This window comes from Asterias rubens, chromosome 5, assembly GCF_902459465.1.
Source record: "Asterias rubens chromosome 5, eAstRub1.3, whole genome shotgun sequence".
Taxonomy (NCBI): Eukaryota; Metazoa; Echinodermata; class Asteroidea; order Forcipulatida; family Asteriidae; genus Asterias; species Asterias rubens.
In genome coordinates this window covers 11499483-11523892 of record NC_047066.1, presented here as the reverse complement: position 1 = coordinate 11523892, position 24410 = coordinate 11499483, and the positions used below count along the sequence as shown (strand labels likewise).

Here is a 24410-nt window from a genome sequence, read left to right as displayed (position 1 = left end):
TGTATGTCCGAATTGGATGGCTACAGCTATATTTCCGCGTCATGTGCTAAAGTAATGACGTCCTTAGCAAAAGCCGTAGCAGTAGCCGCAGCCGCCAATTCGGATACGGCCTTACTGTATAGTCGTTCTCTATTATTAATAGTCGTGCCACTACCCTCGTCACGGTCCCCTGTGTTCAATGCTAGTGGCCTGGTTGTTTTGCCCAATTTCGTCATTCGGTGCCCTAAATGGGCCATGTTCCCTCCCCACCACCTATTGTTTGTGTCTTGTGCTATGAATATAAAGAATTCTTTATAGGATTTCTGGGGTGCATTTCGTAATGGTGTTTTCAAACTTCGGAACATACTTCTAGCCCCAATGTCGGACATTGTATACAGGTCGGTTTGGTTCGATCATACGGGTACCAACCCCCCCCCCCCCCCAATTAAATAAATAAATCAATAAGTCAATAAAATCGTAACTGTTGCAGTCAAAATGACAACTGCTGAACCTCAAGTTTCCATATGTATATAACTGCAAGATTTAATTCTTCAAATATTAATTTGTACGATAACAATATTTAACACCTTTTCCTATAGTTAAGACCATGTTCAAGAATAATATAGTATTTAAATTACGTAATTCTGCCATCCATCACATGACTGCTCATTAAGCGTCTTAAAACAAAGTTGAATTTAAAAACAAAATTTTAATATTATTGATATTCGTATCAATATGTAAGACACATGATAAGTATTTTGAAATTTGAACTTAATTTTCATAAAATTGTTTCTTAAAATAATGAACTGGCATCCTTGATATTTGCAAGACGCCAATGTTCCACACACATGACTTTATTTATACCTGACTTTATTTAAGGCAGAACAACTTACCAATTATAATTGCAAATGACCTGAAGTTGTTTAGCGTCTTGAAACAATACTGAAACCCGGCAAAAACAAAACATACAACACAGCAACATAGAATGCACATTGTTTAGTTTTCACAAACGCTCAATCAAGTTTCATAAAGGAGTTGTGGAAAGTATAGCCACATTGCACCAACATTTACAAATGGTGTAAAATGTTCTCCCCTTAAATGACCTTCTGTAAACAAAACTGAGAAACAAGAAATCCTAAAACATTTCAATATTTCAGAGAGCATAAATAATTGCATCGGAGCTACAGAAATATAATTTGGTTTGATCGTACACAGATGTGTGACCTGTGGACTCCAGGCTTGGGTTGAATATTATGGTTTAACACTTCCATGGATGTCTGTTGCACTGTAGACTCCGGATTTTCCCGAGTTCTGTGAACAAAATCCCAGGCATTTGCCATCGAGAGCAGATATCGTACTAACTTGACCACCGAAATAGCCCGGTAGCTAGAGGCAGATTGAATCCTTTATTTTAACCTGTTTCTTAAGCAGACATTTGGTGCAGTGCAGTGCAGGTTTTGTATAAAGCAAGGATACTCTGTATAAGATATGAAAAGGTTTGCGGTAACACCATGTAATGACTATCTCTAATCAGTTGGGGTGGTTCTGAAAAGAACCATTGGTTTCAACTCGACGTTTCGATCGGTATGCTCTGATTGTAAACTCTGTATAGTTTAATTTGTTTGCGGCTTGAAGAGATGTTTGTTCCGTCTGACGACTCAAAGTTTGGATGAAGTTGTCTTGTCGACAAACTCCTTCCACCAAGTGGGTCGTTCTAAGCTCCCTGGGGCCTCCAGGAAGGATGAGTAAAGGCGTTTGTATACCTACACAACAATAAAATAGAAATTAATCAACAATACCATCATCATCAGTTTCCTTAAAGTTTCCTTTATTAGTGGCTTCGTATTTTTGCCACCTTTTGGTCAATAAGTCTAGAATGAACAGGAACATGAAACCAGAAACATCATGTTCAAAAGGGATTAAAAATTTGACATTTTTCTTAATTGTAAAATACCAGCATTATCACTAAGTGTATCCCAACATATACATACTAAAACAACAACTCTGTGAAAATGTTGACACAATTGGTCATCGAAGTTGCAAGAAAATAATGAAGGAAAATACACCCCTTATTGTACAAATTTGTGTGCTTTCAGATGCCTAACAAATGTTTAAAGCCGTCGATTTCACAAAACTCTTTCTAACTTAAAACTAATCTTATGACTTAGGACGAGTCCCAACCCTGCACTGTAGCATGCAGACCTTAAGATTAATCCTAAGTTATGATGAGTTACTCGTCCTAATTTGAGATAAGACGTGTCCTAACTCTTTTTGAAATCGACCCGTGAAGCCATTATATATTTTGGGTAAGAAATTGCCTCTTTCTCAAAATCTATGTTACTTCAGCAGAAGGCGTTTCAGAGGAAGTGTTTTTACTATCAGCAGCTCTCCAATGCTCGTTTACCAAGTACCGAGCAAGAAAAGAAGATTGGGTTTGGGGTGGAAGGGGGTGGGGGAGCTATACTGACCTGCCCATCTGAGGCACCAATTGTTGAGTTGAGGACGTAATCAGTAGGAGCAAAGACATCTACAAGAGCCACGGCTTCATCTTTGAGTTGAGAGCAGAGGGTTAAGATGGCATTGCGAATCAGGTGAGATGGCTGACTGCCGGTGAAGAAACCTCCTGGGGGGGAGGGGATAGTAAAAAAAATAGCTCGTCAGTAGTACATTCATAACTGTTGATTTTTTTAGAAAAACTTGTCACGAGACAAAGAAAATAATACAATCATTGTGTGCTAACAACTATATGAACCATGTATATGCTGCAGAAACATGGACATCATCAAAATACCTAGGAAGAAACAGACTACAAACACGGCCAAGGAAAATGATACATGTAAATTCAAACTAAAGCGGCAAGTTGTGATTAAACAAGTCACTGTATCGGACATTATTCTAAGTTAACTCACAAATGGCTTCATTAGAAATAGCCTATAATACCTCACTCTGTTCAACAGAGTGTGGGTTCGAATCCCGGTCGTGACACTTGTGTCCCTGAGCAAGACACCTAACTATAGTTGCTTCTCTCCACCCAAGGGTAAATGGGTACCTATTAGGACAGAGATGGTTCTTGTGATTAAGCGCACATTTGTTGCACAGGCTGCATACTCCCCAGGGAGCTGAGATGGTTTAAGGAATGAATTAAATGGCACAGTGACCAGGGGGTAGTAATGTTGGAAGTACTTTGAGGAGCTCTTCGGATGTGAAAAGTGCTAAATAAAAATCAACAAATAATATTATTATTATTATCATACCTTGATACAATGTTGCTGCATGTTTTTCCAGACTCCATAGTCCATACAAACTACACATCTTCAGCAGCACTTCTTTGATGGAGGGGGCCTGGTCGTTACTGTGACAATACTTGTAAAAAGCTTCAAGTGTTGTGTGCTGAAACAAAATAATAAATACAACTATAAGCACTAGTTTGTATTTAAAAAGTATTATACAGGATTTGGTAGTTTAGACATTGCATGGTGATGTATTAATATATATTTGGTTTGCGGTAACATCGTGAGTGTATCTACTTGCCAGGTAGAGTTTGTTTTTTTGAAAACTAGTCTTGCTTTATATTCTACTACAGCCGAGTAAATTTTCGGAATTCGAAATTGACCGGGACTAATACTTTAGCTTTAATGGATCAAGGGGACTTCACTTGTAACTTCACTTACGCGGAGCGAGTTCTTAAATGGTCTCAACGTTTCGACTAGCTTGCTCTAGTCATCGTCAGAAGACTGGTAACTCTTTGTCTACTGTCTTTTGAGGTATTGTCGAACTGATGAGCTTACCTCGATATAAGCAATAGCGAGTGATCGACAGTAGTACACCTGGCTATCATTGCGTGCCGTGAATAGATCTTTGCCTCGTTGGATTTCTGTCTTCACTTTGGCCATACTCTCCTGTAGTAGATAAACCACTAACCACTTGTAGACAGCAAGAGAGACTTCAAAGAGGCAAGAATAAAAGAAATTCAATTATTATACCAGCCTGACTTAAGACTGGTTCATGCAAAATAAAGCAATATTTTTGCGCAGTCCTGGAATTTTCGTTTCCTCAGAGTAAACAAGGAAGGTTGTGGTAGCACTTAAAGGCAGGGTATAGACCCCTTGCAGTGGGCGCCATCTTTGATGAAAACGCGCATGCGTGAACGGCAATCATTGGCTGAGATCGTGCGCAGTGTGTTCACGCATGCACTTGTTCTACATCAAAGATGGTGGTCGCAAATTTGCTCAACATTCGTTTCATGACCTCGTTCAACTTCCCTGTGGAGTATTTAGGGGTACCAAGTACCAGGTGCTAAAGTTCCAAGTACCAAGTTTTAGCATAAAGTATGAACTGGGTTTAACATTGAGATACACAGAAGGATATATTGTGATATTCCTTACCCTCAGGAGCCAAGACCTCTCTCTCTGTGGTGCAATTAAACCTCCTTGGTAGAATATTCTCCATATCATCCATGAAGTCAACTGTTTCCATGGTGGACCACATCGCCTCTCCATCTACAGATTTGAAGACAGTAACAGACTTTAGTTGAAGACATTTGACACTGTTGGTAATTGTCAAAGACCAGTCTTCTTACTTGGTGTAGCTCAACATATGCATAAAATAACAAACCTGTGAAAATTTGAGCTCAATTGGTCGTCGAAGTTAGGAGATAATAATGAAAGAAAAAACACCCTTGTCACACGAAGTTGTGTGCTTTCAGATGCTTGATTCTGAGGTCTCGAAATCAAATTTGTGGAAAATTACTTCATTCTCGAAAACTACTTGAGAAGACTTTTCAGGCTATTTTATCAAAAAAAATCTGATTTTTCAAAGGGCAAACAAAATAAATTAAGAAATCAGACAAAAGTAGGACGAATATCATGCCTGGTCTAACCCAAAGGACGTGGCAATAATGGTAAAGTATCTTGCTGAAGGACACAATGGCCACGACTGGTACTCGAACCCCACTCTCTACTGATCAGAAACGCCAACTCCTGTGTACAGTCACTGCAGTCAAATGAGAAGTATCTGACCTTTCTGATTACAGTAACCCTCTTGCACGTTTAAAGGCACTGGTCATTTTTGGTATTTGTCAAAGACCAGTTTTCTCAATAGGTGTATACCAACATATAATGCGTAGAACAACAAACCTGTGAAAATTTTGACACAATTCTTCAAGAGAATTGAAAGAGAATCATGAAAGAAATAACACCTTTGTTGCACAACTTTTCATGATTTCAGATGGCTAAAAATGCTTCAGTCCTGAAGTATTTTATTAATATTGGAGGAAGAAATTACCTCTTTCTGAAAAATTACCTCAGAGGGAGCCATTTTTCACAATGTTTTTACTATCAACAGTTCTCCGTTGCTCATTACCAAGAAAGTTTTGATGCCAGTAATTATTTTGAGTAATTACCAATATTGTCCAGCGCCTTTAAATCGACATCAACTTATACCTCTGCTAATTTTACTCAGCCACTCTGCATTCCTATCTCTGCATTCCTATCTCACCCTACTTCCTTCCTAGTGACAACCAAGAACAAAGACATCAACCTACCTGTTTTCTTAGCTTGAGCTAGACTGATCAGGAAGTTGCTTGTTTGTATCAGCAAGACGTTATTGTCACCTTCGTAGGTACAATTAGGGTCATGGTCATTGCGAATCTCACCAAAGCCACTCGCTGCAAAAACAGTCAGAGAAAAGGTCAATATAAGTATAGGTTTTCCCTGCCAATTTTTACAAAAATGCATTTGTTTATTCAATTTCCTTTGAAAATGAATGCTGCGTTGAATCAGCATTAAACAGTCGAAAAAAGTAATTCAATTTCAAGAGTTTAGCATGCACTGATCAAATAAGATCATTTTTTTTTTTTTTAGTAAAAGCCAACAGCAAGAGCGGGTCAGCCATTTAATTTCATCAAGTGTGAATAGGTGGTAGAAATCCAACTTTAAAATGGTTAAAGTATAGTCTTGAATGCCTATAAATACAACATAAAGACTAGAGACAAATTTGAAAAAAGAAAAAAACGAAATCATGTGTGACTGAAAACGAAATTGAATGCATACCATTAATTTGACTATCTAGACCATTGGTCATTTTGGTTGATAAGCAGTTTGCAAAGGCTAATTTTATTTTCTCATCATTGACATTACTAATTTATGATTACTCACAGTATATCATTATTATGGACTTACCCCAGAGGAATCCATGGCCACCACATGCTTCTCTACATTCCTGTATAGCATTCCTGGCTGTCCATGTTGTGAGTGGTTTATTAGCGCTGGTCAGAGCGTGGATCTCACGACTCATCATCATCTGAAAAAAACAAACAACAAAAACATCAGATGGAATTAAAACTGGCCAGTAACAGGGTCACCGTGGTCCAGTGGTTAGACTTCAGGACTTGCAGTTACAAGGTCGTGGGTTCGAAACCCCAAAGCTTACCGCTGATTTCACAATGACTAGAATAAGTATTGTCGTCTAGTTACTGGTTCACGATTCTTTTTTTTTTTTTTTGCAATTCGTAATCATCGTTAAAGACAATGGACACTATTGGTAATTGTCGAAGACCAGTCTTCTCACATGGTTTTTCTAACATATGCATATAATAACAAACCTGTGAAAATTTGAGCTCAATAATCGGTCGTCGAAGTTGCGAGATAATAATGAAAGAAAAAAAAACACCCTTGTCACACGAAGTTGTGTGCTTTCTGATGTTGATTTCGAGACCTCAAGTTCTAAACTTGAGGTCTCGAAATCAAATTCGTGAAAATTACTTCTTTCTCAAAAACTACGTCACTTCGGAGGGAGCTGTTTCTCACAATGTTTTATACCATCAACCTCTCCCCATTACTCATAATCAAGAAAGGTTTTATGACGATAATTATTTTGAGTAATTACCAATAGTGTCCACTGCCTTTAAACCAATTTTGTATGAGAGTGCTTAGCTGTTGCCAGCTTGGTGTTTATATCCCCTTGTGGGAGTTTGCCGAGTTCCCTTTAATGGGAAGATCATCTAAACAGCATGACTCGAACCTGAAGGCTCTGACCCCCCCCCCCCTTCACCGGTCATACACTTTGTATGACTGAAAATGTTGCAAACTTCGGTAGATACGTAACAAGACTTCGCTATGCCTCCAGTAAACTTACTTGTCTTTCACTTTTATCCCCGAGGAATGTATTAATGACAAATTCATTATAGCTCTCGATCATGTGGAATGTGAAAACATGCTGGGCATACATGGCTGCCACATACGGTAGTAATCGCCATTGCTGTAAAGAGAAACATATTTACAAATAAATAGTAAATTGTCTGACGTTTCGACCCTAGCAGAAGGATAGAAGCATATTTTATTGGTAGGATTTGAATGGTGGAAATACGATAAAGAAAGGTTTGCGGTAACACCAATGGTGTTACGTGTTCATGTAACTGCAAACTTTCCAATTATGATATTAAATTAGTATCACTCTGAGAATTGCATTATAACCAGTAGACTTTGATTGACGTCCACGCTTATAACTAGTTTTAAAAATATCCAGGGGAAGTTTTGATCAGTATGGGTCTGTAGGATTTGAAACTTTGCATGGTGGAAATACAGTATAGAAAGGTTTGCAATAACACCATGGTGTTACTTGACGTTGCATGGTGTAACTGCAAACCTTCCAATACGACATCAAATTAGGATCACTCTTAGAATTGCATTATAACCAGTGGACTTTGATTGACGTCCACGCTTATAACTAGTTTTAAAAATATCCAGGGGAAGTTTTGATCAGTTTGGTCTGTAGGTGTTCAAGCTTTGCAACGTGCGAGTATAATAAGATGCGGTTTGGGGTAGGTTAAAGGAGATAACTATGCAATATTACTGCAAACCTACAGTTTCCAGATGGCAAGTGATTGATCAGTGGAATCTGAAAGACTCAATGACAGACTTTTGGACACTAGGTGGCAGCAGACTTACCAGGTAAATTGGAAAAAAATTCGGGAAAAAATTTTTGAGCAAAAGGGCTGAATTACTTGATCATGCTACACGTATGATGTATGATATTTAATCACCACATCCCTGATTTTTCCAAGAACGAAAAAAGGAAGAATATCAGCTCCCAAGTAACTCACCTGCAGTTGATACTCTATAACTGAGATTTCCTTCTCGGCCGTTGGTCCAAACTGTTTGCGTACTGCCGAGTAACGGACAGCGATGCTCAATGCTTTTTTCAGACTGGTGACGGCCATGCTCGCTATCCCGACCCGGCCGGCTGATAGCGCACCCAGTGCTGTGCTAAACCTCTTTGTTGGATCCTACGTATGCAAATTGGTCATGTTATATGTTAGAAAACAATTTGTTTTTCATATAATTACCATTAATATGCAGTGTGTATTTTGTGTTCATAAAATTTTCAAAGCTTTCACAAAGTTGTCTTCATTATTGTCTTTCTTGTGGGATTGAGGCAACTTGCTTCTCTTGCAATTTATTCTACTGCTGGGGAGTAGATTTGGAAAACGAGTGGATCACTATAAAGAGTGTTTCTAATCATTGAATCATTGGTCAACACTAAATTTCAGAGGTCATGTGTACTTGATAAAAAGCAGACTGACCTTATACGGTGTGACGTAGTTACCCTCCGGGGTCACATCGCTCCCTCTGTTCAACAGATTCACCCTCGGAATACGATAATTCTTGAAAGACACAAAACTGAAGACAGGAACAAAATATAGGGAAAATAACAACAAAACAAGGCTGAATTTCATTTTTTCTAAACTCATTTCATTTCATTTTGGTTGTGAAGCCAAGAGTTCTCAGAGTTTTGCAGTTTTAGGTGTGAAGGGAAAACCCCATTGAATTATTCCAGGGGAAAACCCATGCTGTCAGGTGAAAACCAAATCCACAAATTGCCCTCAGCGTGATTCAAACCGGGGTCATAGAGGTGGAAGGTGAAGAAAGGTACCACTATATATTTGCAAACCCTACTAAAGAGGATGAGAGCGAAAGAACAATAGCAGGCATAAAAAGACCTTCAGGTGGGCAGCCATTTATCAAAAAATTAACCCTAGTAGTAGTACCCTGTACTAAATACGTAAAGCACCATGCATTTGACATTGCAAATGGCTTCTTTTTCTTTTTAAAGAAATTGCAAAAAAATATTTTAAAAAAATTACTGCAGCAGGCCTGAAATTTGTGTCTTTGAGTGGAGAAGGCAATTTTCATTTCGCCTAAAATGCAACGCTGGATGGTCACAACAATGCATACATATCTTACATAAGTGTACAACTCCAGTTTGGTAGACCACGGCATTGCAAGAACAAATGTGATGTTAGTGAGAAGTGGCTTCATGAGCCAACGAAAATCTATGAACAGCATAATGTTTGATAAGGATCACTGAACCATTTCTCTAAATTTTAAGATTTCTATCTCTCTGCAGCAACTTATGCTCAATTCACTGTTAATGTTTCTTACCCATTATCGAGGCCATTCTGGCCCATCTTCTTGCCCATGTCTCCAACCACCAATCCCGGGTAGCTGTAGAGGGTCTTAGGGTCCCGTATGGGTACAATAAATGGGTGTAACCCGTGCCGTACCCCATCGGGGGTGTAGAGCTGGGCGTATAGGAGTGTGTGGGTGGCCGTCTTTCCTAATACACCCACCCAGCATTTTGTGGCCTCAATGTCGGGCGTGTTGATTACAAACTCCTGAAGGAAAGAATCCAGTGCGGACGTAAACAACTTAGTTTAAGTCAGACATCCTTTTTTTTGGAAGAGTGCATTTCAACCTCCAGTTCAAATAGTGGCAGTTTGCAGTACATTTTGGTTCGTTTCTAAAGGGTTAATGATACATAAACTGCCAGACTAGAGGGAGCACTCTAATAACACTTAAGAATGATGTAACAATGCAATTCCCTGGTGATTGCGCAATCTGGCCGCCTAACTTTCTTGCTGTTAACCTGTGGCGTACTGTACCCATACACCAAGTGTATCTTATCTGCAATAGTTAGCATGAACAATTTCCTAAAATTTAAGCAGGGCTATGAAATTGGCCCCTGGTGTTGTTATACAATTTATCTATTTATTTGAAATGGAATAATGCTTTCAGAGTTATCTTTCATCGATTTTAAAATGTTGCCCAGCAGCAGGAGGGTTAGCAGTAATAATAATGGCTTCTTATACAGACAGCATTGCCACAGGGGTCCTCCACGCCGAAGAAAGGCGCACTTCCTTGCTGCAGGAGAAGAGGCAGAGGAGGAAATTGCGAGTAGCAGCCCCCCACCCCTGTGTCAGTCCCCTCCCCGTATGTCTGCAACAACTGTGGCAGAGACTGCCATGCAAGAATCGGACTTGTCAGCCGCAGCTGCAAGAGAGAGGACAACCCCCCGGGGGCCGTCTATCGTCAGTATTGACGGACGGATGCCTACTACTATACAGACAGCGTTCATATCTGTCACTCAGTGACGATCAAGGCACTTCGGCATTCAGTATTTTCCTGCAAGGTATGTGGGACTACGTTACGAGGTATGTGGGACTACAGTGCAAGTATGGGACCTACTCCTTTTACATAGCACCATGTAATGGTTTACGAGGTGCTGTGGCGCAATACGCAGCTAATCAAACCAGGAACACGCGGGGCGAACCCCTTCTCTCTTATGATAAAATTTAGCATTTAATGCACTTGGTTCTTTTACGTGCATTAAAACTCACTTGTTCAAATCTTTGTAGAACTTTACCCCATTCTGTAGCTTGGTGTTTTCTGTTACCTTGTTTCTCATGTTTTTTTTTCTGCTTTTGTTATGCTTATTTTGTTTATATGTATATTGTTCTGTGTATTTTGGTGCTGTTGCCCTGGTTTACTATAGTCTTCACCGGGACACCAACACCATGCGCTTAGAACTGTAGTATTAAGCGCGGTATAAATTTGTATTATTATTATTATTATTTTGTGTTTGATGTTCTGCTTACTCTACTTACCTGTGTCTTTGGATCATACGTAGCTGTGGTTCTAACTGCTTTGGTGTTACTGCCATGAGAAAGCTCTGTCATTGAGAAAGACCCACTGATCTACAGGCAGAATCAAAAGTACAAAAATAGGTTATTTTGTGCTACAACAACGTCGGGACTCAAATTTTTGGGGAAACTCCACAAGACCACAGAGAACTGGTAGCTCAGAACTTAGTAACTGGACTGGGATGTTACTTACAAGACCTGCAGCCGATTTCATGAAACTTTACGTAACTGCGTTAGTCCACTTGTGCAACGTTTATGGCGCAAGATTTGCGTTATGTTTATGGCACAACTTGCGCCATAAACATTGCGCAAGTAGACTTATGCAGTTGGGTTAAGTTTCGTGAAATCAGCTGCAGGGCACAATTTCATGGCTCTGCTTACCGTAGGTACCAGAAAGTACCAAGTATACAGTGTTAACATCGGCGTATGAGTAAAACCTAAATTAATATTCTTTATCCCTGATGAAAATTTCCATCTACATGTACTATATAGTATTATTTCTATTTGTTAATGCGGAAAGATTACTTAGTGAGGTATTGAGGTTTAGGGTGTGTTTATTGACAACTAGAGGATTGCAATGAATTCATTTTTCCTATTGTAAAACAAAAACAATGATACACTATTAAGTTTGGCTGAGATCTTATTTTAGTACTTACTTCAAAGCTGGATGCTTGGTCTCTGAACTTGAGGTGTCGCTCTGTGCCAAGACTCATTATGGAGCCACCAAACATCTGTAAGGAAATCAATTATATTTTTTTATAAATTTTAAGGCACATTTTTGTCCATAGCTGGTTCTTTTGAAACAATGTATCAGATGTTGTTTAAATAATCTCGTTTTGAAACATGCAACTTGGTTTCAAAAACTTTGAAAAACGACAATAGAAACTCTGTCGGACAACAATATTTGTTCTATGATTTTTCAGTCTTCCATGGCACCCAACATGCCCAAAATGAGCATTCTCCAATAGTGGTCGTCTGCCGGCCGAATGCCCAAACGTACCAAGGAAAAATCTCTCTGACTGGCTATGTAGTTCAGTGTTAAAAATCATCACCATTATATGAAACATGGCCAATTAAGAAAAGTTACCAAATTAATAAAACAACTAGCTAAGGACAAACTCCTCCTACTGACATACAGTACAGCACAAAGGAAGAGTCACATACATGACAGAGCTAATGGTTTCCATAAACTGACCCTCATATCTAGGCATCTGTCATGTCTGTACCTGTGTACCAGCAGAGAGAAACAGTCTTACACATGATAATTCATGGAGGCAACAAAGGCGATTGCCTCCATGACCCCTGGGCCCAATTTCATAAAGCTGCTAAGCACAAACATTTGCTTAGCATGAAATGTTTACCTTGATAACAACAGGATTACCAACCAACTTTCAACGCAATTTTTAGGATAAGCAAACAACAGCTGAATATCAGTAACAAGCAACAGGCAACAAGTGGAAATTTGGTTGGTAATCCTGCTTTTATCAAGGAAGAAATTTCATGCTTAGCAAATTTTGGTGCTAAGCAGCTCTATGAAATTGGGCCCTGGTCATTGCCTTAGTGCCCTTGAAATGCTTTGGTAGAAATTTACAATTTCCTCAAGGGGTGCCCTTTATACCAGGAAGAAAATGCCTTGGTGCCCTTGCCCTTTCAAAAATGAAGCATACATGTGTACAGGCCTGGTCCTAGCTAACCTGATAGTTGAGGATGTACTTGGCCGACAGCGACCAGTTGAACATGCCCAGACCGTTGATCATCCACTGCATCTGGGTCATGTTCTCCATCAGCTTCTCCCACGGCAGGATGTTAAGATTCATGAGATGCTGAAGACGTCTCTGTGTAGCCTCTCGCTCATCGGCCATCGTTGTGTCATGACGGAGATGCTGGAAGACCGGTTCCTTCTCCATCATGCTCCATAGATCATGCTGATGAGGTAAAGGGTTACAGAATGTGGTCAAATTTTGAAAGAGCACCTTTGCCTAGTAAACACTGACTTGGTTGAGGCCTACTTTAAGGCAGTGGACACTATTGTTGGTAATTACTCACAATAATTATAAGCATAAAACCTTACTTGGTAACGGGTAATGGGGAGGTGTTGATAAAACATTATGAGAAACGGCTCCCTCTGAAGTAACTTAGTTTTCAAGAAAGAAGTCATATTCTACGAATTTGGTTTTGAGACCTCAGAATTAGATTTTGAGGTCTCCAAATCGAGCTCCTAAAAGCACACAACTTCGTCCAACAGGGGTGTTTTTTCTTTCATTACTTACAACTTCGACGACCAATTGAGCTCAAATTTTGACAGGTTTCAATTGTTATGTTATGCATGTGTTGAGACACACCAAGTGAGAACACTGGTCTTTTTGACAATAACCAATAGTGTCCAGTGTCTTTAATTAGTAATGAAACCAAGGAACCCTGAAACCTGGCAGTGTAACCTGTTGGCCAGAAATACTTTGTTTGCAGTAACACCATGAAGCTACTTTGATGTGTAGATATTTGGTTCTTTGGAAACTTGGTCATGCTTTTTATTCTACTACCAATCGCGGAGAATATTTTGGAATTTGGAAGCTGAAAACAAATGTCCTGCTTGTTTACTGCTACCTGGGCGGAAGGTGTAAGAAATTCGGCTGGGACTACTACTACTGTAGTGGATCGAGGAACTTCTTCATAAATTGTTTAAAACCTTTTTTAAAATTTCACCGAGCCGAGGCCCTTCCTCAAGAATAAAAAACCGGCATCTTAAAAAGTGTTTTTATTTTTACCTTAAATCTGATTGCATCTTCACCCTCCATGAGTAGCTTCAAATGCTTCCAATTGAAGGAGGCCTTCTTACGATACACATCTAAGGGACCAGTTGGCATACAAGGTACCAGTGTCTTCCAGTCATCTGGCACGACAGGGCCATCCGTCACCGTTTGGGACTCCATCCTTCCTGGAAAGTGAGCTTCAGTCAATTTCTAAAACTAAATCGAGAAAACAACACCAACATCAATTTCAAAAGAGTTCTCGCCTACAGTCTTGCACCTAAATTCCATGTGCCCGTCAAGTTTTGTGTAAACAAACCTGATACACTTCACAGAAGCAACAAAGACGATTGCCCCCTTTCATTTGGTGCCCGTATGATCTTAAACCTCCATCCTCCCGATGGTCTTCTATCTAAGGCTGTAGCTACTCCTAGAACAATGATGAGGTTCGTTTTGCTATTGACTCATACTAGCTATAGTCGTAATACTATTAGTATTAGTAGCTGAGTGGAGTATGGGTTACGATCATTGCAAGTGCAACTACAATGTAGTGACCTCCCACTGGGGATGCTGTAATGCGTTTTTTTTTCCTGCAGTAGAAGGGGCCCTATCATGATAGAGAAACTGCAGTGAAGCCCCACCCCCACCCCCCAATTTCTTTTTGACTGCCTCCCCGCCCATGCCATGCAGTCCCCTTCAACTCTGACAATCTAGGGTAGGGTAGGCAGAGATAATGAGATGTAGAGAGACCCCTTAAATTTATTATGAGCAGCTGTCATTGTTATAAATGAGTATAGATCGGCCCAAGTTGTATCAGTAAAAATGATATAGGTTGTTGTGGATCTCCAATCCATACATGACGATACATTTGTAAATTGTATTTGTAGTGTTTGTAATTTGTATTGTACTACGTAGTTTACTATGTCATGAATGATTGTATTGTAATTTGTAGGCTAGTACGAGTCTCACCAACCAACCAAACAATCACAATGCAGAATGCTCACATCCAGTCTCTGAATCTGATTGATGTGAAGCTTCTAAAATAAATAAATTCTACCTACACCATGGTCTACTCTAAACACAATTCTACCTACATGTTCTAACCAGCAGCAGGAGAGACAAATTGAAAAATTCACTATCAATAATCATTCATTCAATGTATGTTTTTACTTTGTTGATAATAATTGTATTTTACATGCATCATGTAAAACGAAAGGTGCAGTGTGAGTGTCTTTCTATTCTATTTCTTGTTCTTACTTAGACTTTAGAGTTAGACTTTATGTTTATGGACAGTCACTGATGGTCAAACCATGAGAAGAGGAAAGGAACTACATTTGACTTACGTGTACCAGGGCTTTTTACACACCTTATAAACTGGTGACTTGTCAAGCAATACAAAGTCCACTTGGTTTGGCGAGCCTTTCTAACATGTAATTTTGATCGCATGATTTTTAATTTTTTTGTCGACAGTGACAACGTGTGAAACAGCCCCCTCTACTGCTCAATATCTGTGTGCAATACGCCAGGCTGATAACTGATCTCTTGACCTTTCTTTTGACACGTCACGAGTCACGTGACAAAACAATTCCGCCATCTTGGTTGGCAAAAGTTTGTTTACTTGTGTGTTAATGTAAACAGATACGAACTTTACAGTCGAATAATCATGGTTCTTAGCCGCTATTGCTGCAAAAATTGGTTCGGATCAAAAGAAGGGTTAAAGTTCTTTCGCTTCCCTGAAGTTGACAAGTTTCAGGATCAAACTAAGCGTGGATAGATGCCGAAACACGTCCGCCAGCGCAACAGGCATAGAATATAGATTGGCAACCTTCACGACATGATCACAATTGGTGCATGATCATGATGATGACCGGATATGCATGCATGCATGCATGGTGTGACCACTTTGTGTCTGGTATGGTAAATCATTCATTATTTCCGTGTTATTGTTAGCAAGTACAGACTCTAGTCTATGTCGTCAGTTAGCGTTTTCCTCGATGGTTGGATTATTCATATTGGAAACAATGTCACATAGAACTGCCAGTTTTCTCATTCAATCATAATAATAAATTTGAGACATCACACATTTTCTTCCTGTTCCATCTACCTCCCAAAAATGGTTTAGAGAATTATATAGAGAATAGTGCATTTTTTCTTTCATTTTCACACACAGTCCCACAACACGAGTATCACACATTTTCATGTATCCACATTTTGCTCGCAAAGTATAAAGAAGGGTTACCGTCACTTGCCAATGAACTGGTCGTTTTAAAAGTCAGAATGGAAGGGGCCTACTTTATTTAATGTTTAGGTTTTACATGTTCAAAATTTTGTTCAGGTAATTAATTAAGGAAGGAGTTAGGCTAGTTTAGTTATCGGTTGGTTCTACACCTGGTGGAAACAATGAACAAAGGGTCTAAATTCCTTAAGGCTTAGGTTATTATTCCTACACTTCCATTATAATAATTAATTTATAGGTATGTATGGAATAAGACTTTTTTTCTGTATACTACTTTAAGGCTTTACTACAGAGGTTATCACAACCTTTTATTTTGTTTTCTTCTTTAATTTGTTATGTACAGCAATGGAGTAATACCAGAAACAATAACACAAGAGCCCTCTAAGGAGAAACTAGACAGGAAAGCTTCATCACCACCATTATTTAGTCAGCCTGTTAAAGATACATTGTAATAACCCGAACCCATGTCCGCCTTGTGACCAGGAGAACGGAGACCAGACAACTCGTCCGCCGGACAACTCGTCCGTTCGGACAACTCGATGGTTTAGACAACTCAACGGTTCGGACAACTCGACGGAAAACATTTTCCCAACATGTATTCTCCTGTCCTTGTTTGATTATTTGATCATTCATCACCTCTGTCCGACCTGTCAAACCAAATGAGTTTTCTGGACTTGATAGTGGGGCAATTTATCTTGTTCTTTCAGGGTAATTATCATTCATCTTAAGCGCTACAAATTTGATTTCTGACGCCTTCCAGTACTCCAAGCTCCGTCGCCGCATCCTCATACCCAGGTACTTGTCCGTCCACTACCACTGCACCGAGGAAACCCAGAGTCCAACATCTCTCCCAAAGTCATTAGTCAACGGGACGTCATCTCCAAGGCCACAACAACTCAATGCCGAGAGAACTCAAAGGTTGTCCCTCACAGCCCCGTCGACGAGGGAATCTAATTGGTCTGCAAGGAGCGAGTCGTTTTAAGCCCTCGCGCTTCAGTTTTGCGCCCTCAAGGAAGAGGCTGAACTATGACGACAACAGGTACTTAAATATTTTCTCATCATCGATGTGATTTCATGTCACTCAATAACTATTTATCTACCAGCCTAATCAAGTCAATGAGGTTAGGTTGGGTTTTTGTTTTTGGTGTTGCCATGCAAAGTTCAGAATGTTACTTTTGCACTGACCGTATGCGAAGCGTGATACATTGACACTCACAATACTCAGAGTGCAATATGAAAACTGTGATTGGGTTATCGCCTGATATCACACTCTGGTTTGATTGGATTATTAGTGCATACTGGAAGGTAATGGAAAAGTTTCCGTATGGCGCCACCACTTTTTCATTCGAAATAAAATAATATAGTATCTAATTTACCTGATTGATATATCCCTTTTTGTAAAAATGAGTGAAAAAGTGGTGGCGCCATACGGAAAGTTATCCAAGGTAATATAGTAGAAACAATAATACATGGCACCCTGAACTAAGATATTGACAAAATGGAGAGCCCGCCAACACAGGGTTAGCAGGCCTGTATGCTTTGTTTGTGAAAGGGCACCGGCACCAAGGCATTTTTCCCTTGGTAATGGTGCACCTTATGTGGAAATTGTAAATTACTGGAGCATTTCAAAGGCAATGACTAGAGGGGCAATCGCCCTCGTTACCTTTCGTGAAGTATAAGGCCTTGAGTGCTGGCACGTTAATTTGGAGTTCGTTGGTTCAAATCCTGCTCCCGGAATCATTGAAAAATTTACCTGATCGGTTTCCCTTGTGGTTTATTATTTGATATTATACATGTACATTACAAGACTTAAAATTGTGGTTTTAATTGATCGTTGTTCATATTGTATACTTTTGTTTGAATATTGTTGAATGTTGATAAGGCATTAATTTATGTAAAATGCCTGTCACATGTCATTTGATTTCTTGTTTATGAAATGTTTCTTATTTTGGTTTGTAAATTTATAAACATATTTTTCCCTCAATACTATTTAAATGGATGCTTTTATCTGTCACCCTCATATTGAAATATGTTTTTTTCATTCACTGTTTTCTTCCAGTTTATTTTGTTAAAATTCAAAACCCATTGCAGACTTCTAAGTTTTGTTTGTTTTTATCTGTCACCCTCATATTGAAACATGTATGCCTTTTATCATTCATTGTTATCTTCCAGATGATTTTTTGTAATTCAAAACCCATTGCAGACTAAGTTTTGTTTGTTTTTATCTGTCATCCTCATTGAAACATGTATGCATTTTTCATTCATTGTTATCTTCCAGATGATTTTTATAATTCAAAACCCATTGCAGACTTCTTATATGTTTAAGTTTTGTCCTTTCAGATGACTTCCTCTTTTTGGGTTTTGATTTTCCTCCTTTATATTTCACTTTCTGTGTACAAAAGTACAGGAATATTATCTTTTCTTCTGTTTTTCTTGCCTGGTTTTCTCTTTTCCTCATTTTTGTCATGGATAGTTAATACTAACATGCCTGGGGTTGATTTCACAAAGAGTTAGGACTCGTCTTATCTCGAGTTAGTACGAAACTCGTCCTAACTTAAAATAAATGTAAAGGTCTGCATGCTACAGTGCAGGTTTGGGACTCGTCCTAAGTCCTAGGATTAGTCTTAAGTTAGGAAGAGTTTTGTGAAATCGACGGTTGGTATGTCTTGTGCTTCTTTATCAATGTTGTTTTGAGACTCGTATACGTAGTTTGCTTTCTATTGTAACAATCGCTTTGTGTATATTTGTTTATTGTTTTATGTTTTGAGTTGCGCAAATGTTGCCATATAAATGTCTCGTATTATTATTGATACTATAGTTTGGGTGTATTAGCTCATCAATTAGATTAGAATAGGAGCTTTTACATCATTATCCCCCAATTAGGCCTAGTTAGAGTGTAAGGTTAGACGTCACATTACATTGATACCACTGCTTATTAAGTTTTCTTCCATTTTAATACCTTTATACTATATCCGATTTTTGTTTTTGGCCTGTGGTGTCACTGTTGGTGAATTTATTGCCGCTTTGTAAATGATAAATAGGTTAAATATGTATATAATGGAGGTTAATATATTTGTTTTCAACCCTTACCTGACAATATGCAAACAATTGCGATAGTAGAATATATAGCAAGACAAGTTCTCAACTTAATGTAATCATGTAACCAGTAAGTAGATTATACACATGGTGTTACGGTAAACCAAATATAAATTGAGAACAAAACATGTGACAATTTGTTAATTGATTTTGTTTCTCCTCACTTTTTGTGGCAGTAAACAACCAAGGCAAACCATTCTCCTGGAAAGTAACACAGACTCAGACGATGACGAGACCAAAAAAGTCTTAGAGATGAGTAAAAAAGAGTCGGAGAGAAAAAAGCGAGAGGCAGATGAGAGGTTGCGGCTTGAGGAAGAAGAATTGAAAAAGGTTTGATGTCCCCCCACCCCCTTCCAAGTTTATTTTTTGTGTTAGCAAGGCAGGTTTAATACCTTGAATAGGAAGAAAGTATCTGTTTTAGAAAGTCAGAATGTTTTTATGTGGACATTAATTTTTTGCCAGCAACCCGCTTGGGCTTGGGATAAGGCTCTGTTACTTGAAAAACATTTTACTAATATTTGAGATTGCCAAAAATGTCAACTAATTTTAGTAATGAAAATGAGTATTTGACCCACTGCATCATTGTCATTTAAGGCTGCTGATTGCAGCATTTGCCGTTATGGGAGTAAAATTGCATATGAATTTTATGGTAGGCATTTAAAAATCTGTTTTTAATGGATTGAGTGTCACCTAATATGTTCACTAACTGCACAATCATGGAGGAATTCATTGTACAACACTCTCAAAATGGCGCAACAAAGATTTTCCTGATCATCAAATTTAAGTTCTGGTGGTTAGGTCATCGAAGTGTGTATTCAAATTCCGGTCGGGACACTATAAGTGGGTACCAGCTAGGGTAGAGGTTGATACTGTGTATGAAAAGCCCTTAGAGCATAGGGTTGCCCAGGTTGTATACCCCCAAGGGAGCTGAGACAGATTAAAAGAATGTTATGGCCAATTGACCAATGCAATAATGTAAAGCGCCTTGAGAGGGTTATTGTGAAATGTGCTCTATATAAGAACTAGTTATTACTACAAATATTATTATGACATCATGTCGTTTGGGTCAATAAGTTGTTTTATCATGTGTTGTATTCTTTATTTATTTTACTTATCAAATAATAAACCTCAAGGTAAACAGACTGGGCATTTTTTTCTTTGCTCAATCCCAATATTTTTTTTGTTTTACTGGTAGGAATCCTTGAGAAGATGACACTCTGAGATGTGCAGGAAGATGTGTGGGGAGGCAGCCCACCTGCAAGGCCTCCCCTGAAATGGCTGCTGAAGAGACACGAGTACATAAAGTGCCATAGAAGCTTTACTGAAATTAGTGAAATATGCCATCATCCTGCAATACACACATGGTAAGTTGCAGTCAAGTTTGTTGTTATTCTATCTTTAAATAAATTAGCTTACGACAGGGCCCAATTTTATGGCTCTGCTTACCGTAAGGACAGAATCAAGGTTACGGAGGTTACGACACGCGTATTTCACGGGTTAGCGGTGAATTTTGGCTTCTGCGCGTGCGTACTCCCTGTTACTAGGCATTCTACACTTACAAGGCTAGGGCAGAAACTCGGCGCTTGCTCGTAAGCAGAGATTCGTGATCGTTAGCACAGAATTCTGCAGTAAGTAGAGCCATGAAGCCATGTCTGTAGGTATGCATGAATATATTCAGGGTGTTTCATTGTCACCAATTGAATGATTTCACTGTTTTTCTTTATCAGAATGCCTCGTGCGATCATAACCCCAGCGGTGCGTTTTGGCGGTTGTAACCAATAATTTTGTTGGTTGAATTAGCCAACGGTTAATCACAGGCCAATAATCAAAATTTGTATTGGTTACTGTCGCCAAAACACACCTCTTGAAGTGTAACTTTGAAATATCCTATATTGCTTTTTTAAGTTAATCCTGTGATTGATCCATCTTATGGTGAAGACTATACAGAGCGTACTGTAAAAAGATGCATCAAGATAGAGCTACTGGTCCCCTCTCAATGTTTTTCGATCTTGCGGAATGCTAATTGCATACAGTTTTAGGTCATCATATAAAAGCATGATTCATTTGAAATGTTTTGCATCGAAACACAGGCAATTTGACACCCATGTACTTAAACATAAATGTTTTTAATAAATGGATTAAAGGAGCACGTTGCCTTGGATCAGTCGAGCTGGTTTTTGAAAAGTGTTGTAACCGTTTGTTATAAAATGCATTGATCAGAAAGATGTTTTAAAAGTAGAATATAATAATCCACACAAAGTTGCCTCGAAATTTCGTAGTTTTCTTCATACCTTGTCGACAAACACCATCGGCCATTTATGGGAGTCAAATTTTGGACTCCCATAAATGGCCGACTGTGTAAGTTCACAAAGTAAAAGGAAAACCATGCAACTTCGACGCAAATATGTGTGGATCATTGTATTCTACTTTTAAAACATCTTTCCAACAATATGCATTTTATAACAAATGGTTACAAACGCTTTTTATAGACCCACTCGTCCGATCCAAGGCAACGTGTTCCTTTAATGTGTCAGCACTCTATACCAACTGAGCTATCTAGACCTATGTCGGTGTCCCTATTTTGTACATACATCGTTTTAAACTGTCGTGTAGCCAGGGATCATATATGACACAGTTCGAGTCCCACTCTAGTCAATTTTGTTTTTCAACCCAAAATTGTTTTCTTTACAGGTCTAAAAGAGAAATGACAAGACAAGCACATAAGAAAATGAGATGATGGAAAACCTCTTCAGTTGTTTGTGTTCTGCTCAGATGTTGCCTAGCGACAAGGGATGCTCAGGTAATACTGCTCAGAATTATTATCACAACAAATCCTTATGTAAAAGATAAATCGAACATTGAAAGGGGCAGCAGTGTAGACCGACTCATGAGCAGGCCTGGAATTTCATGTTGGAAGGGCAAGGTCATTTGCATTTTGCAAAGGGCACTTCAGTGGGAAACTTTTGAAGGCACCAAGGCCAATACATGGGGCAATGGAGACCGATGGTCTCCGTAGCAAGCATGTTATTCCAGGCCTGAGTGCAGATGCTATAGGGAAGGTATTTTGATGGTGTTTATATAAAACCTTTGATCAAAGTTAATTGCATCAGAACAACCATGTCAAATCTGCATGTAGATCCTGCAAATATTACGAAAGTGCCCCATGCGAAAACTGTGCAATTTGGTCCATACATTCTCGTTATTTTAACCATGTCTGATGGTGTATACAAAAAAAAGTAAAATCTTATTCAAACTAGCTTATGTTGGCCAACTTACAAACGCTCGGAACAACTCAGAGTATCCATTTTTTTTATGGTCAGTTGGCCATATTATTTGAACCGGGAAATCTATTGTGCTGCATGCACAGGCTAGGCAGGCACCTATACCGTGCGATGCTTTGAATCCCTCATGAAAAAATATGGAGGGTACTTTAATCTCCCTTTCTGGGGGATATTGTGTAATTCCGGATTCCAGACCTTTTGTCCTTAATTTACAAATGATGGAGCAGGTTGCCATCACTGTATTTGGCTCAATGAGAGGTTGTCCGAATGGTAAATTATTAGTATTAGATTATCACCCTTAGCCTTGGCCAAGGTTTTGCGATTAAGAGTGAACTCATACCTTTTTTTTAAAACACAAAACAGAAGTAAGTTCATTATGTTTCCATAATAAAGCTGAGGGGGTGGAAAGTCTCGATTACCTACAGAGGTGAGGTAACCAATAATTATTTCTACTAGTTATTTGTTTTTCTTTGATTTTTTTATTATCTTGCAGTACTTTGATAACATCTTCTCCACATTGGGAGAGATTGAAAGAGAACAGGTGATGAGGAGGGTGACTCCAGGAATGCGGCCCCATTACAATGTGAGCATGAGGCGACCACGGACACATGTTTATGCCAGACTGCAACACTGTACTAATGAAACTCAATGCATGCATCAAGGACATTCACCAAAGAGCCACTGCAAACAAGATGATGCTTAATGCTGCAAAGCATTGGTTCTTCATTTTACATCAAGATTTTCACAACAGCCACTTCCAGTCATTTCCATCACGGTTGGTGATGTGAAACCACTCAACGAAAGCCAGAAATCTCTGTGCAGTCATGGATGAACATCTACATGTATCACCGAAGGCCCATGTCTCTACCCTATATGCCGCTCTTAAATTACTGTCATCCAAAGATGTTTTAAATTTAGAAAATAATGATCCACACAAATACACCTGGAAATTGTTTAGTTTTCCTTGGCCGTCTTGAACTAACATGATCTGCCATTTTGTTGAAGCAGTAGTTTGACTCCCCAAAATGGCAGACCATCATAGTTCACAAAGTATTTGGAAAACCTCACAGTTTTTAGGATCACTTCTTCCCTGACATGTAAAAAATTCCGAGATTAAATTTGGAATAGTCTACCAACTAGTAGTTTCAAAACTAGCTAAACTTAAAACGTGGTTTTCTCGAAAAAGACATATTTTGCTGCTTTTTTGGCCCTTCGTGAAATTGCTGACAATATGATTGAAATTAGAAAATAATTTTCCACAAAAATATACCTGGAAATCGTTTGTATTTTCTTGTAACCCTCTTGAACTATAACACAACCTGCCATTTTTGTTGAAGCAAATTCATGACTCCTCAAAATGGCAGACTATTTTAGTGCACAGTATAAGTATTATGGAATTTTTGACTCCACAAAACACAAAGTAAAAGGAAAACCACACAGTTTTGAGGCACATTGGTGTTGATAATTACACACAAATCTAAAAGCAATGTGTCTCTTGAAGAAGGTTTTGATGACTATGTGATTGAAATTGTTGAAATTTGAGATGTGATGAATTTTCAACAAGGTTTGATAAAAAGTACCGAGTACGACTTTTTATTGTTGAATTATCCCCCATGCCTAAAGGGGACACGTCGCTTTCGAGTTGGGTGTTACTGTTTTGGGCTTTAGAAAGTGCTTGCTGTGAAATGGATATGGTTGAAAATATGTTTTAAAATAAATAAATAAATGATCCACACAGATAAACATGTACCTGGAAATTGTTTGGTTTTCTTTTTATACTCTCTTTAAGTAACATAGTCTGTCATTCTGTTGAAGCAAATTATGGACTCCTAAAAATGGCGGACTATTTTAGTTCACAAAGTAAAAAGAATTTTTGACTCCACAAAACACAAAGTATAAGGAAAACCACACAGATTTGACGCACCTTTTAGTGTTGATAATTATACACTACTTCCAAAACATGTTTCCAACCAAGGCCCTATTTCATAAAGCTGTTAGGCATGCAGAAAACACCTCTTGACAAATTTATTTGCTATGTTATTTTGGGTGGAAACCTGTTTCTGTTAAGCAATACTTTTCTGTGCTGAGCAAGT

General features: G+C 38.7%; 2 protein-coding genes across 4 annotated transcripts; one reads left to right on the top strand and one right to left on the bottom strand.

Moving 5' to 3' along the window:
• Window positions 1–485: 485 nt before the first annotated feature.
• Window positions 486–15182, bottom strand: LOC117290730 (peroxisomal acyl-coenzyme A oxidase 3-like). Of its 2 annotated transcripts, none has more exons than XM_033772267.1 (16): window positions 15048–15182; window positions 13723–13923; window positions 12652–12882; window positions 11614–11688; window positions 10922–11011; window positions 9420–9652; window positions 8561–8657; window positions 8081–8263; window positions 7114–7236; window positions 6159–6279; window positions 5522–5644; window positions 4365–4478; window positions 3768–3922; window positions 3234–3369; window positions 2448–2602; window positions 486–1742 (listed from the first exon to the last, which is right to left on the bottom strand). In XM_033772267.1, exons 2-16 carry the CDS (start codon window positions 13885–13887, stop codon window positions 1638–1640), a joined length of 2106 nt encoding a protein of 701 aa, XP_033628158.1. In that variant the 5' UTR covers window positions 13888–13923; window positions 15048–15182; the 3' UTR covers window positions 486–1637. The 2 variants fall into 2 exon arrangements, with proteins under 2 accessions (XP_033628158.1, XP_033628159.1); XM_033772268.1 differs by having other exon boundaries at window positions 15071–15182.
• Window positions 15183–15318: 136 nt separating this feature from the next.
• Window positions 15319–23291, top strand: LOC117290586. 2 transcript variants are annotated; one of them, XR_004519053.1, is made up of 6 exons: window positions 15319–15616; window positions 16648–16979; window positions 19213–19366; window positions 20232–20400; window positions 21728–21836; window positions 22811–23291. XR_004519053.1 is itself a non-coding variant. In XM_033772045.1 (4 exons), exons 1-3 carry the CDS (start codon window positions 16840–16842, stop codon window positions 20247–20249), a joined length of 312 nt encoding a protein of 103 aa, XP_033627936.1. In that variant the 5' UTR covers window positions 16648–16839; the 3' UTR covers window positions 20250–20400; window positions 21728–21759. The 2 variants fall into 2 exon arrangements, 1 of the variants encoding a protein (XP_033627936.1); XM_033772045.1 differs by lacking the exons at window positions 15319–15616; window positions 22811–23291 and having other exon boundaries at window positions 21728–21759.
• The last annotated feature ends 1119 nt before the right edge of the window (window positions 23292–24410 follow it).

Excerpts from the sequence above, each read along its gene's own strand:
- LOC117290730 (XM_033772267.1), bottom strand. The coding sequence starts at position 13,887 with ATGGAGTCCCAAACGGTGACGGATGGCCCTGTCGTGCCAGATGACTGG. Across the intron at positions 8,658-9,419 it reads CAGAATGGCCTCGATAATGG|TTTTGTGTCTTTCAAGAATT; the intron begins GTAAGAAACATT and ends TCCTGTCTTCAG. Across the intron at positions 1,743-2,447 it reads TTGGTGCCTCAGATGGGCAG|GTATACAAACGCCTTTACTC; the intron begins GTCAGTATAGCT and ends ATTGTTGTGTAG.
- LOC117290586 (XM_033772045.1), top strand. The coding sequence starts at position 16,840 with ATGCCGAGAGAACTCAAAGGTTGTCCCTCACAGCCCCGTCGACGAGGG. Across the intron at positions 16,980-19,212 it reads CTGAACTATGACGACAACAG|TAAACAACCAAGGCAAACCA; the intron begins GTACTTAAATAT and ends TTTTTGTGGCAG.